The 15,027-nt window shown below is 47.7% G+C and overlaps 1 protein-coding gene across 3 annotated transcripts in view; it reads left to right on the top strand.

Annotated features, from left to right (window-relative positions):
* Window positions 1-15,027, top strand: part of SERTAD2 (SERTA domain containing 2) — a 131,066-nt gene that overhangs the window by 85,039 nt on the left and 31,000 nt on the right. Inside the window, exons 1-2 of one of the 3 annotated variants that reach the window (XM_083606720.1) lie at window positions 14,006-14,303; window positions 14,664-14,770. The exons of 1 other annotated variant lie outside the window; for it this stretch is intronic. In XM_083606720.1, coding sequence (XP_083462846.1) covers window positions 14,730-14,770 — 41 coding nt within the window. In that variant the 5' untranslated portion in view covers window positions 14,006-14,303; window positions 14,664-14,729. Of the gene's footprint in view, window positions 1-12,275; window positions 14,304-14,663; window positions 14,771-15,027 lie in introns of those variants that run through there. One more of the 3 variants, XM_083606721.1, reaches the window with a different exon arrangement.

Below are 15,027 nucleotides of genomic sequence, written 5' to 3'. Positions count from 1 at the left end.
GCACAAAATGAGCTTTTAAGCTCTCCTGCCTTCTGTGCATTTAATTTGTGTGTTTTTCCACCAGCCAGACTTTAACTGTGTAAAGTTGAAAATGGCATATGTTAAACACACGAGTTTGTGTGTCTAAAAGAGACTCTAATCCATGGTTATCAGCCTTTCATTCTTATTCCCCCGCTCCCCGCTTTGATTCAGGAAGCTTTCTCTGATCAGCAAATGCAGCTTTTGTCATCCTTATTTTTCTCCCTTCCTCATCCTGTGTCGTGCTGCGTGCATCATCCATCAGGCAGGTAGGAGGATGAGTTGTGGGCAGATGACACCGCTGCTTTTTTGGCACTCCTCGCAGGCTGGGGGCAGAGCAAACGAAGCTCAATTACGCAAATACCGGAGGCACCGAAAATGTGCCACATCACTTGTGAGCATGACTGGAACCGGCCGTGAATCACTGCTGTTGTTAAGGCTTTGTGTGTGTCAGCACAAGTGGGCAGGAACACAGCATTTTTAAAAAATGTTAACAGAATTTCTGCTAAGAATCTTCAAGCTTATAAACATGACTGATTCTTTTTTTGTGTCACATTTTGAAAGGACAGCCATCAAGGCCTGCAACTTAGAAGCAACTTACTGCCACCTCCTCCTAGATTTTTAGTTGCTGAGAAAGGAGGAAAAAAGCTTAATACCTTTAAAAATCTGCTTTCAGTGATAACACTGTAGCTCTCAGCAGCAGCTGATAGCAGTAGGTATCAATGTTTTACAACTGCAACAAAAGACTGAAGCAGTTTTTTGGTTTGTAAACCCAAAGTTTTCCGAAGAGATTTGCTAGAACAGCTACCAAGTGTCACTCCCGAGTTTGTATTTTGTTTTCATTGTTGTTTTGATGTTCTCCTGGCAGCCAGTTCCCTGCTTGCCAAATAAAGCTGACTTTCTCTCTCTTGCAAATTTCCCAAGCCTGCATGTTTCAAGTTTAGTCAGATTGGCTAGAATGGTTCAAAGCAGACTTTGGTTTCTAAATGCATTTTTGTCAGGGGTTTAAGTTACTATGTAGTGCAAGTATGTGGTGGGGAAATGGGTTTTGATGGTTAACCTTTTTTAAAACAAACAAACAAACAAACAAACAGATTAACTTTCATACTTTCATTTTAAGAATGTGAAGGAACTTGCCTTCCCAAGAAAGGGTAGGAATTGTATGTTGGTTGCTTATGACCAGTGATGCAAAAAGGCTGGTGAAGATTATTTGGTAAATACTCTGCACTGAAAGGCTTTGCCAGTTGATGCAGCATTCAGTAGTTTGCTAGCAATAGCATGCTTGCTTAATGAACATGCTTAGTTTCCTCGACTTTTGTGCTTGCAATATATTATAAAATGTCTTAATTGCTTTATATTCAAAAGCAATTTACAGAAAATAAGAATCTAACAGAATTGCAGAACATTATACAAAGCCGAGGTCCAGTAGCAGGCAGAAGAATATCAAACCACTTACAAAATAGTGTTCAAGTATCAAACAAAAAGTCCAATGTAGAATTTAAAAATCGAATACAGTCATACCTTGGCTCCTGAACACCTTGGGAGTTGAACGTTCTGGTTCCCAAATGACTGAAAACCAGAAGTGAGTCTTCCGGTTTTCAAACTTTTTTGGGAAGCCAAACGTCCGGTGTGGCTTCTGCTATTGTTTTCAGCATGCGTGCACAATCGGAAACCAATCGGAATCTGCACCTTGATTTCCGAACATTTTGGAAGTCGAATGGACTTCCGGAATGGATTCTGTTCGGCTTCTGAGGTATGACTGTACAGGGACCTCAGAATATGCAAAGTGTAGGTCAAATACAACACAAAAGAAATCAAACAGTGTATTAAAGAGATTTCAAAGACAATAAATAATTCTCAAAACAGAATTTTAAACCCCTTATATAAAGAATAAAAATCAAGCACAGTACAAAATACTAATAATACAATAAAGCTATTTCCTTACCAATCCCTTTATAAAACAGACAAATAAGCCTTGGACAGACAAATAATCATACAGCCTTGGAACTAACGTAAAGAGAAATATAAACATTGTTATGACTACAGTAGGCAAGCAAGGCAACCTAGAGGAATATTTGTTTTACTTACTCACTTAAGAGAAATCTTGCCATTTGGGCTTCCCAGATACCATAAAAGAGACCTTAAATGAATGTCCCATTTCTCTTATTTGTACTTGGAAGCTGCCTGCACCTTCCCTCCTAGTGGGCGTTCTTCCACTGCTTGTACACTCCTGACACTTGGGCTGACACCTTCTTGGAAGCTGCAAGGCACATGTCCAGCTGTCAAAATGCCTTCAGGCTTGAACGCAGCACTTGCCACATTTAGTAGCTAGACCTGACAACTGTGCAAAGTGACACAAATGGGCAAGAGGGCAGTGGTCAGCTGTGCTAGAATAACTTTTATCTGAACTACATTTTTCAAAGAGGTAGGCTTTATCTAGGTGGGGAACCTGGGAATCTCCAGATGTTGTTGGACTTTAGGTCCTGCCAGCACCAGCCAGCATGACTGTTGTAAACAAAAATTGCCCTTTTCCCTTATGGGGTATCCAAGAGCCCATATAGAGTCCTTACATAGGTTCCCTATTGGTAGGAGAGAATAACAGAGGCCAACCAGAGAATATTGAGAAGCAAAGCAGCTAGTAAGCTTGATCTTTATTGATCTGTTGCAACAGGGTGCTCCCCTCACACGCAGGAAAGGAGGACCCAGAAAAATGGTGTGCAAGGCCTTATAAAGACTTTTGAAATTGCCACCCTGTAGATCAAGACCACCCCCAGAAACATCATACATACATCACAGAAGGGGTGTAACCTAAGACCACCCCTCAGATACATCATACCTACATCACAGAAAAGGCGGTCTAAACAGAAATTTAAATGTTGTTTATCTCCTGTCTGGCAGGTTACTTGATTGGATTTCCTGGGTAGCCTGGCCAGTCTTTTGTAATGATAAATACTTAGTTCCTGGGCCAGGTCAAAGGCTCACACCCTATTCATATCTTAAATGTGTCCTTAAGACAGGATTTGTAAGGAAAGAGACACTGGGGAGGTTTCCCATTTTGACCTTGTAGAGAAAACATTGGAACAATTTAGGAATCAAAATGGTTCCAGGTTGGCCTTCCTGTGCTGATCTATGTATGTGCTTGGTTGGTACACTTATGAACATTACCATATATCTAAGACCATAAAATTCCTATTACATGACCAATGGCCAGGGTTGATAGGGGCTGGAAGCTCATCACATCTGGAGGGCCTCATCAAAAGACTTGTGCAAAGGCATACCTACATACCATCTTCCTGACCCAAGTTTCATCACCATCTCAGCCCAAAAAACTTCAACGACCCACAGAGTCCTCTTCTTGACCCATCTAGCTACCCATCTGATCCTCTTGCTTTCTGCCTCTTCTGAGCCAACTTCTCCAACTACTGCTTGTTCCCTTCTATCAGATGCAGGTCATCTCCCAGCTGCAGTTTGGGTAGCATTCAGACCATCTTTCCTGCGTATTCTGGCCCTTCTTGATCTTGGGGCAGAATGCATCTGTGCCTACAAAAGAGTATACTGTGATTTGGTTACAACAATCCACCATGAGTGGTGCATTTTTTCAAATGTTGTGAAAGATATATAGTGGGGGGGGGAGTATTTGACCCCCTGCTAAATTTGCCCGTTTGCCCTCTGACGAAGAAATGACCAGTCCATAATTTTAATGGTAGGTTTATTGTAGCTGTGAGAGACAGAATAACAACAGGAAAAAACCCCCAGAAACCCAGAAGACAAAAGTCTTAAATATGTTCATTTTTTACTCTGGTATGTTGGCTCAAATGGTGATTGCGGTTCTGTTGAAAATTAACACTGCTCTGAAAACATAGTGCTGCTGTAGACTTTATGGTGTTTCGAGAGATTATGATTATCTTTGTATGTTTCAGTTTTTTGCATCCCATTGTAAACAGCTCATCAGTCATTTCTGATGGGCAGAAATTTCCTACCTGCAGAGTGAACTAGCTTTCTTTTGCTAGAGCTTCCTCATAAGACTGAGGGTCCACTTCCCATTCATTAATAGCTCAGTCCCCTTTGCACTAGGAGCTTCGTGGCAGGGCAGTATTAAACAGCTTGCTAACTTTGGGCAATTCAGTAGGGTGTGTCAAGAGGCTGATTACTGACTCCACAGAACAATTAGGCTGCAGTTAAATTTGGAAATGGAACTCCAGGCCTGTGGATCATTCACAGTTAGCCAGAGAGTATAGCTCATTACGCCTGATAGTATTGTCCTCAGTGGATCTATCTCAATAGCACTTAAGGTTCTGCTTTACATACCAGGTAAACTGGGGGCCAAATAATATTGGCTTTCCCCAGAAGATCCAGAACAGCATGGATCTTTTGTGAAGATGGCAACCATTTTGCTATAAATCTAGGGGAGAAAGACCTGCATCAGTGTAAATGGTACAGAAAGTAAAAAAGCATTAGGCACTTAGAATTGCATTATTAATATGACTTTAGGTGCTCCCAAAGAACATTCAGCAGAAGAGATCTCAAGATTTTCTGAGAAAGTGGTGGGCTTTCCAGTCTCTCGCAAGTGCTGAATTTGGCTTTGGAGAACCCTAACTAGCATTCTGTAATAAGTAAATTGTCTCTTCATTACATGGACAGCTCGTCGTCTCTTATTCCAAGGTACCGTATTTTTTGCACCATAACACTCACTTTTTTCCTCCTAGAAAGTAAGGGGAAATGTCTGTGCGTGTTATGGAGGGAATGCCTACGGGTGGCATGCCTGCGGATTTTCCTCCTCTAAAAACTATGTGCGTGCTATGGTCGGGTGCGTGTTATAGAGCGAAAAATACGGTATACGCAGGAGTTTGATCCTTCCCCTTTCGTAAACATGAAAACCCTGGAGATTTTATGCTGCTTCAAAAACTCACTGCATTTTTTTCTTGCCGAGTTGTGGAGGGTTCTACCAAATGTCCCTAGAAAATTGTTATAGGTGATGTTGCTGGATGTTTCCAGATTTCCTCTGTTTCAATCTGGAGGGCACCTGACCCAGTGACCTCCAGATGTTCCTGCACTACAATTTCCATCATCCCAGACCATTTTCCATGTTGGCTGAAACTGAAGGACACTGGAATCCAACATCTGGAATGGCACCAAGCTGGGGGAGGCAGAATAGCTTTTGAATTTAAAGCGGTGGACATGACTCACCCTGTTGGATGTGTTCTGCCGCCACTGTTGGAGGTGCTATGCCTCTGAATTCTAGTTGGAGGGGAGAGTGCTCTTGCTCTTCGTGTCCTGTCCGTGGGCTTTGATTGGCCACTGTGAGAACAGAATTGCTGAACTAAATAGGCCACTGTTCTGTGGGGCTGGGCAATATATCAATATATTGTCCCAAACCAATTTGAAGTCCATATTTCATAATTTTTGACCTGGCAATATATCATGAAGTGTGTGTGTGTGTGTGTGTGTGTGTGTGTGCACGCGGGCTATGCAAAAATAACAATGTGGGGGAAACCGTGAAGCCAGCCAATGCCTCCACATAGCTCCATACTAGTTTCAGACATCCTGATATATTGGTATATCATGATGTTGAAACCCAGATATTGCCCAGCCCTACTGGTCTGCTCCAGCAAGCTCTTCTTGCATTCTTGTGGAAGCTGGTAACCCTGCCTCTTTTTGCATTCAGTGACCCCAAGGCCACGTCGGCCAGCCAGGTCAGCAGGCAGCTCAGTGTGGCCCCACTTTGCTCCAGCGGGGTTGGGGTCACTCCATTGGCCATGAGGGCTGCCATCCCCAACACGTGCGCACTCACCCCGGGCACCAGCAACCAACGCTATGCCGCTGCCTCACCCCACCTCCACCCCTACTTCTCCTTTCGAGAACATGTTGGAAAGGAAAGCACAAGTTTAAAAAGAAGCATGTCTTATTTTCAGAGAGCACACCCAACCATTGTCGTGTGTGCAGCTGACATGGTGGAAGAGGCTGCACTGTGGCAGACCAAATGGGCAGGGTTGGGTGGGCGGAGCTTGAGAGACCTTGCTGCCAGGGACAGGTTTACTTGTTTTGATGAAAAAGCATGCTCTGAAAAGCAGTGGTTTTAGATGCAGCATGTGTAGAACAAAAAGGTCATTACCAGCTGTGTGCAAGGGTTTGTGAGAGTTTGTATTCTGCGCTTTCTCTCACTCTCTCTCTGTGTGCCTCTTTTTTTCTGTGGGAGTTATTTCCTGTTGTTGACTCCAGTTCTTTATTTAGAACCACCTTAGCTACTCAGCAACTGCTAGTTGGGGTGGGGGTGGAGAGAGGAACAGCGTGATTACAACTTCTAAAGGCTCCTTTCAAGCAGATGTATCCTTGCTGTAGCTTCATTGAGAAAGGAGAAGCTTGACTTGGTAATTTAACAGGGAGAGAAATGCTTTGCATTGGACACACCATTTTTTGTCTGTTGACACCATCAGTGCTGAGAAGCACTTAGCAAAAACAAATAAATAAAGGCAAGTGGGGGGTGTTCACTTTCTTTTAAGTGGGTGCCTGCTCACTTCAGCACCAACAAACTCAACACCCTATAAAAGTTATAAATATGTTGTATAGAAAAAGAAAGAGGCTATCAATACATGTACAGTGGGACCTCAGGTTAAGTACTTAATTCGTTCCGGAGGTCCATTCTTAACCTGAAACTGTTCTTAACCTGAAGCACCACTTTAGCTAATGGGGCCTCCTGCTGCTGCCGCGCCGCTGGAGCACAATTTCTGTTCTTATCCTGAAGCAAAGTTCTTAACCTGAAGCACTATTTATGGGTTAGCAGAGTCTGTAACCTGAAGCGTATGTAACCTGAAGCGTATGGAACCCGAGGTACCACTGTATTCTGTTATTGTGGAGGCAGTCTCTTTTCAGCTGACACCATGGTTTCTTATGCTACAAATACTACAGCGTTTTCAGTCTCCAAGTGGCAGAAAGAGGGTTTTTTCCCCTGCAGTGGCTGCCAGCAAAGAGAGCGCTTTCCAGCTGTTGACCAGGGTGTCTGAAAGAGCACGCACACTTACCAAAACTATGAGACTAGTTGCATTGCATGCCCTGTGGCTTGCAACAACTGTAATAATTATTTGTTGTTGTATGGTAGAGACATAACAACGACAAATTATTATTTCCTCCAAGGAGCTCAAGGCTCCTCTATGTTTTATCTTTACAAAAACCCTGAGAGCGAATTAGACTAAGAGAGAGTGACTGGCTCAAGGTCACCCAGCAAGCTTCTTATCTGTGTGGGGATTTCAGCCCTGGGCTTCCAGGTCTTATTCCAGCACCCTAACCACTACACCATACTGTAGCTCACACTTAGGCAGTCGTGGTTCCATTATGATTTTGCAACTGCCTATTTTAAATCCATTGGGCTGGCATGTCAAGTCCTGCCTCAGAACTGGACTAAATGAGTATGTTGAAAAGTTTTGTGTGTTTTTCAGGGGACGTGGGGCGATTGGACAGTTCTGTCTGTGGCATTAGATCTATGAAGGCCTTTATTAAACACATGATAAACAAGCAAGTGAGCTCTTGCAGTGTTATTCAGGGAAAGAGCTGCTTACTCAACTGTGCACCAGAGGATGTCTGCTCAGCCAACTTCATTTGGATTGCAGCCATTACGCAGCATATACTTCCACATTATATAGCTATCAGTGCTACAGTTTGGTGGGGCCTGTGCTAGGAAACATCAGTGGATTGCGTCCACAGGGGGTTTTTTGCACAACAATTGCGCCAAAAATGTGCTTAGCTGTTGCCTTGCCTTCCTGCAAGTCCCTTTTCTAAAGAAACTGTGTGTTTGAGCATGGCAGGATGAGCTTTCCCAGGTGTGGAATTGCACAGCAAGGCAGCAAAACATCCACAAAGATCTATATTTTTAACCAACCAAGCATTTTCATAAAATGGTGCCAGCATAGGGGAGGGGAAACAGTAAGGCTCAAGATTAATTAACAGCACTAAAAATACCAAGTTTTACCTGGAACATTTGTGTAAGCACATTCCATGCAGCAACCTGAATAGCAATTAAATGTGCTATCTGGAAGGGAAGGGAATATTGAGGGCTATCCCAACAACAAAGACAGTTTTAAGAGATATGATACAGATTGGCCTGTTTCGCATGTAACGGGAAACCATGGTTTTGAGGTAGGACTTGTGTTCACATTTCCTCCCTTAATACATGCGAAGAGAGGATAAAAAAAGCTTACACTTTTGAACTAACCACAGTTCCCTGTTACAATCTGCTCTTGTGGAATTTTGGCTACTTAATACAGTAGCATGTCAAACCACAGTTCAGTCCTAGTATGTGCCCCAACATAGGAAACTGTGGTTTGTTCTAATGGGGAACTTTGGTTAGTACAGTTGAGAAAGACCTCTATCTCATCCTTCCACATCCAAAAACTTAAGAGGAGGAAGGGGCAGCCTGCAAGCCTGGGGCAGTATATGCATCACCATGTCAAAGGAATGCACCAGGCAGAGAGTTAACTCTTTATTGTCAAATATAACACTGACAGTCACTTCTATGGCTCTGGAGACCTCCACACACCAATCTAGTGCCTAGGCAGCTATTCCCAGGTCTGTACTCTATGGAGCAGTTGCAGCAACCAGGAACAAGTCCCCCTCCACCAGTAGCTTCCCCTAACAGGCTATGCACACTTAGACAGAGACTCTGCCTCTGTGGAAGCCCCTTCTTCCTGCTTCAATGTGCAAGGAAAGGGTGGGAAAGCCCCTGGCCCTTCACTTGCCTGGCCTGCCTCTTTCTCCAGCCCAGAAGCTCCCCCTGCCTCCAGTTCTTGCCTGCTGGCTGGTACAGGTGCCCACAGACCATTGCCCCCCTCTCCCGAGTCAGACTCCAGCTCCTCTTCCCCCAGGGCAGACTCACCAGAGTCCCGTCAGTCCCTGACATACCACTTCCTCTGGCTCTAGCGTGCTTTTCACTGCTGGGGTCTGAAGCAGAATACAGTCATGCCGCATGTTATGCACATCAAACTTACGCAAATGCAACTATATGTGCTGGGCCGAAGCTCCACTCCAGCCTTTTCCTTCTGCCTGCCAGGACCTGCCTGCATTCATTCATCTCTCTGCCCACCTCCCTCCTCTAATGAGGTAGGAGAGCTGAAAATAATGCCAATATATTTCACATCTGGCAACCAACTCTGGAACACTTCCAGAGTTAATGCTAAATACTTTACTTCTAGTACAAAATAAAATAAATAAAGCCACATTATTATTTTAAAAGAACACTTGAGGCCCTGGTTATTTACCACAGTGCAACACTGCTCTAGCACAAGCAGTCATACCCTGGCAAACCCCAGAAATACATGCATGGTCCCTTCTCCCCTGGCACTTAGGTGTGGACTCTGGCCTGAACAGTTGGCAAGCACTGTCTTTATATTGCATTTATATATGTTTTATTGTTAAATCACTTTGGGATGTTGTATGGGAAGGCATTCATAGATGATGAAATAATAACAATTTCTAGAAACTCGTGGCTGCATCAATGGAGGAGGGCTCTTCGTGGAGAGAGGCAGTTTGAATGAGACTAGGTGAGCTGTTTTGACAACTCTATAAATCCTAGAAGAATTTGATATACAGTGGTACCTCCGTTTGCACGTGGGATCTGTTCCAGAGCTCCAGTTGAATCCCGAGGAATTCACAACCGGAGGTGCCACTTTTGTGCATGCACAAGGCATGGTAGAGCGCTTCTGCGCATGCTGCGAAACCCGGAAAAATACTTCCGGGTTGGCCGCGTTCACATCCTGAAGGATGTGCAACCAGAGGTGTGAGTATCCAGAGGTACCACTGTATAGGCAACTCCCCATTTGCATGCGATCGGCATGCGTGTGACTGCTGACACATGCACTTTTTGGGGCACAAGGGAGTGGGGTCAGAACAGGGCAGGCTTAAGCATGTCCCACTCTTGTACATGGTGCCTCAGAACACAACCTCCGTGTAAATGGGAAATTGCCTGCATTTCATTCATGGTTTTTTAAATTGTAAGTATTTTGAAATGGAATGAGAGACAGGGTGGGTATGGAAGTGTAAAGAATGTTTGTTGTGTTAATTAGTTCATTGAAACTGGCCTTGCACTTGCTTGTAATGGAACAAAATGGAAGTGGGAGTTCAGGCTACATCTGACATTCTCCTGATGATTTCTGGCAGTCATTTTACTTCTAAATTTGATGGTGCAGACTTACTTGTCTGCATATGTGTGTGAGAGAGTACATGTATAATATATGGAACATATAGCTCATTTTATGTTTGCTTAAATTCAGCCAGGGCTGCTCATATCTGCTGCCTCCCTCCAGAATGTCCTAATTCTGCTCCCAATAAAGCCTGAATTCAACAACAACAACCACCAAATCTTTATTCTCAACACTGATAATAAGTTACTCAAATTCATGAAAATGCACTTATTTTTATGAGCTTTCAATGTTTGATTATATCACTATAGTGGAAAAATAAACTGAAGATTTAAAAAAATCAAGAGGAAAAGCTCTTTTCATAAAAGCAGGTAGAGAAGCCAGCTTCTTCTGCCATGTTATATCCAGCTTACTAGTTAACTTTCATATCAGTTTGTCGAAACTATTCAGTTCCTGAACCATTTATCAAAAATCAGTTTGCAGATTATTGCAGCAAGAGGAAATCTTATTTAATTTGCACTTCTCCAATGTGGCTGGCATGTGTGCATTTGGATATTTATTTAATTTATGAATTGCTTCTTATAAAACATCCTCAAGCTTCATTAAACAGGTGAGACTTTAACAATGAAAACATGTATCAAAACAGTTTCAACACTAATACAAATACGGGGGGGGGGCGGGTCCACAGCCCTCTCCCCCACCTGCGGTTCCCAGCAATGGGTGTTATTTATTTATCAGTCATTAGACATATTAAGTCACTTTTTTTGTTTAATGAAATGTAAGTTCAAGGGAAGGGACGTGGGTGGCGCTGTGGGTTAAACCACAGAGCCTAGGACTTGCCAATCAGAAGGTCGGCGGTTCGAATCCCCGCGACGGGGTGAGCTCCCGCTGCTCGGTCCCTGCTCCTGCCAACCTAGCAGTTCGAAAGCATGTCAAAGTGCAAGTAGATAAATAGGTACCACTCCGGCGGGAAGGTAAACGGCATTTCCGTGCGCTGCTCTGGTTTGCCAGAAGCGGCTTAGTCATGCTGGCCACATGACCTGGAAGCTGTACGCCGGCTCCCTCGGCCAATAAAGTGAGATGAGGGCCGCAACCCCAGAGTCGGCCACGACTGGACCTAATGGTCAGGGGTCCCTTTACCTTTAAGTTCAAAGCAAACTTACCATACAAAAATCAAAACAGATATAAAGCTGAAACAAAATGTAAATGCAAACTGCTTCTGACAGTAGAGGCTGCAAATAGCCATCATGGTTATTAATCCTCCATGAATTTGCACAATCCTCTTTTATAGCCACATGGGAGTAGCCAAGCGGGGGCAGGGAGGGGCAGCTGCCCCCCCCATCAATAAAAATACATAGGTTCTGCCCCCCTAACAAAAATCCTGCCTCTGCCCATGTATAGCCATCTGAGTAGGTGGCCATTTCTGCCTCTTGTGGGGGCAAACGCCACAGTTTAGCTATACCTTGTGCGAAGGCAAAGCATGATGGCATGATTTCAGGGTCACAGCCAACATTTCAAGGTGCACGAATTGCCTTTTATCATCCTATTTTACAACAATTTATATAACTCTAAAGTGTCACTTACTACGTTACCTATTACAAACCTCTCTTTAAAACTTCCGTGCGTGCGCCGAATTGCAAGGAGAAAGGATTTGAGATGGGGGGTTGGTTGGGGCGGGGGAGAGAAAAACTCTTGGATTTAGTTTCCCAGGTTTAAGAACAAACTTCCAAGATGAAGGAAGATTGGTCACCGGTTTCTTCCTACTGATTTCGTGACGCAGCTGCCGCCTACTCCTCCTACCGTACTGGGGGGGGGGAGGGGGATAACCAACAGGCATTTTGAGTGGTGGGAGCTGGGAGAAATTATGAGCAGCTATGAACAGGGCCAGGGTGCTTAAACCAGCTCGCCAAACTGCTGCCCAAAGGGGTAAATAAACTGCCCCCCCACTTATTTGTATTCGACACGTTCCCATAAAGCCATTATCTCCTGGATTGCCTAGACAGGGGGAAAAAGCTATGAAATGTTGCCAAAACGCAGCGCACCCCACCGCTCTGCCATTGGTATAACCGTACGTATGGGGTGCCTCTAATGATTTCTGCCTGTAGGTGTAACTGGCGGGGTGGGGGGGTGGGGGCGCGGAAGGCGACTGGTTTCGATTTGGCTCTGTGGTGCCGGGATCTACCCCAGGCGAGCCGAAGTTCAACCGGGAAAGCTTCTGCTTCCCTTGCCAGGGCAGCGGGCTGGCTGGATTGGCAAGCGAGAGAGGCCAGCCAGCCGCTTCGCCTGCTCTTCGGCAGCGCCGCTCCCCGCCGGCCCTTTACGCGGCTGCGGGCATCGCCGGGTTATGCAATGGCTGGGAGGGTCCACCTCGCTCACCTACGGCTGGGGAGACAGAGAGAAGAGAGTGGATGCTCGCGGGGGCCGGGAGGGAAAGGTCCGGCCCGGGTTGAGCGGCGAAAACAAGGCTTCCTCCGTCTATTCGCACACATGCCCCGGAGGGAGGCCCTCTCCTCCTTTCGCCAGGAGCAGCAGCAGCCAGGCCGGCGCTCCCCCCCTCCCCGATCGCTGCCCTGGCTTGCAGGGGGACCCCAGCTGTTGTTCCTTCTGCGGAGCTCCTGCTGCCGCCGCCGCTTCCAGGCGCACTCGCAGTCTTGCTCCACTTTTGACTTGTTGACCAGTTTCAAGTTATTGAATAGCTCGCGTGCTTAGCATAGTTGTGGTTTTCTCTGCTCAGCAAGCAAGCAAGCAAGCAAGCAGGCTGGTGTGTGTGTGTGTGTGTGCGCGCGCGCGCGCCCAATTTAGGAACTGCTTTGCATGTGTGTGCGTGCGTGCGAGTTTGCGCGTTTGTCAATGGAGCGAGCTCCCTTCCTCGCCACCAAGCTTGCAACTTTAACGTGTGCACGTGAAGCTGTCACGGGCCACGTGCGTGTAGACACCGCTGTCTCGATGCCGGTCTGGATCCCACCCCACCCGCTCTTCGCCCCGGAAACGAAAGTCACCTGGCTGGGTTGCTTTGCTTGCCTTTTGAAAGACGCTCTGCTGCTGCAAGGCGCCTGTTTGTGCGCCTTGTGTTTTCCTGCGGAAGGCAGTTCAGCTTCCAAGTTCGCCCCCACCCCGCATCTCCAGTGGGATGGAGTCAGGCTTCACCCCCCCCCCGCTCCCCTGTGTCGCCTGGAGCAGCCGGACTCCATAGGAGACCGTGCGCGCCCCTCCATTCATTCCAGCATTCACAGGTGTATCTAGAGGCAGGTAGGCTCGTTGGCAGCCTCCGTGGCTGCTTTCAGAGCTGGCCCAGGCGAGGAAGGAAGCCGGCGCAGTGCCACTGGGCATACGCAGAGTGCAGCTCACCCACCGGCCCCCGACGCGCCGCCCTGAGATCGCCCGGCGGCGGCGAGGACGCCTGCTGCCCCCCTCGGACACGAGGCCGGGTGGGCTCAGGGGAGAAGACGGAGACGCTCGCTGCCGCCGCCGCCGCCCCCCTTTCTCCTGGCGCTCCCCGGCTCGGCCTCTCCATCCAGCAGCTTTGGCGTGAGCCCGGCTGCTCTGGCCCCGCCTCGCCCCCGCCACGAAAGGCGCATGTAAGCGATAGCTGCCTGGAGCTGAGCGGCTCCGCCTCCTGCCTGCTGGCCCCGCCAGGGGGGCCGCGTGTGCAGCTCGGCCTGGTGTCGCGGGATGGAGAGCCGAGCCAGCGGCTGAACGCGCCCGCCTCGCCCGCCTTGCCTGGGGACAGAGGCGGGGCTTCCCAAGCGAGCCAAAGGGCAAGGAGCTCGCGGAGGCTCTCCTCCTCTCGCTCGCTCGCTCGCTCTGCCTGGCCGGGGCTGCTGCTGCTGCTGCTGCTGCTGCTGCCGTTCTCCTCGCAGCGCCTGCCGCCTCTCCTCCCCCTCCCCGCCTCTCTGGTCCCTCCCCGCCTCTCCTCCTCCTCCTCCTCCTCCTCCATTGTATAATGCTTCGTGACCGCCGCAGCCCGAGCAAAGCGGAGGCTTAAATCCTTCCGAGCTGCATTCGCTCCCCGCCCCCACTCCTCTCCTCCTCCTCCTGCCCCCCGCCAGCCCCCCACCCGCGGGCGAGGAGAACGACATATGGAGCTGGGGGAAGATTAGGAGGAGCGCGCAGGAGCAGCCCCTGATGCTTCTCAGCTCTCAGGAGGAACTGCATGTGGTAAGTGCAACTCGCCGCTCGGAAGGAAAGATTGGAACCGGAGGGGGGGGGGTCTCTTGCCGCTTTGCCCAGCCCGGGGATCCACTGGATCGGGGAGATGCTGAGAACTCTGCCAGCAAACTGTCTTGTCTCGGGGAGAGGGCGAGGTGGCGATGGAAGAAGGCAAACCCGGAGGCTGCCGCTTCAGAAGCAGCCCCTCCCCAGTTGGTTGGTGAGGCAAGGAAGGCAGAAGGGGACCCGTGTCGCGGGGAGAGGGGCAGGAGGGGGCCGAGGAAGCGCTGGCTTTCGGTTGCATGATTTGCACCCCCTTGTAACCTTCTGGAGAACTACCTTTCTCCCCCCCCCCCCCCCCGCCTTCAGAGAGATGTGCAGGGAAAAGAGGTCGGCTGAGTTACTTTTCTTCCTTGGAAACGGTTGAGGGTGCAAATGTGCAGACGGATCGGAGGTTCCCGTGTTGCTTTGAGCAGGTGTGTGTGCGTGTGCGCGCGCGCGCGTATTCCGAATTTCTCATACAACAGACGAGGAGGCAGAGAATATGAGTGGCGCATTTAAGAGTTTCTCCGAGCCATGTTTACAGTGCAACTTGCTTTTGCTCTCCGATAAGTTTCAGTATGTGCTGCAGACCAACATTCGCTGGAAAACTGTACCCTGTAATTTTGCTTTCTGATCCTGGAGGAGAGGAAGAAGTAGCGTGGGCGTTTCAGAACCTCGAGCTGGGAAAGTT

Source organism: Podarcis filfolensis (genome assembly GCF_964270895.1).
Source record: "Podarcis filfolensis genome assembly, chromosome: 3".
In the NCBI taxonomy this organism is placed as follows: Eukaryota; Metazoa; Chordata; class Lepidosauria; order Squamata; family Lacertidae; genus Podarcis; species Podarcis filfolensis.
This window is presented reverse-complemented; position numbering and strand designations above follow the sequence as displayed.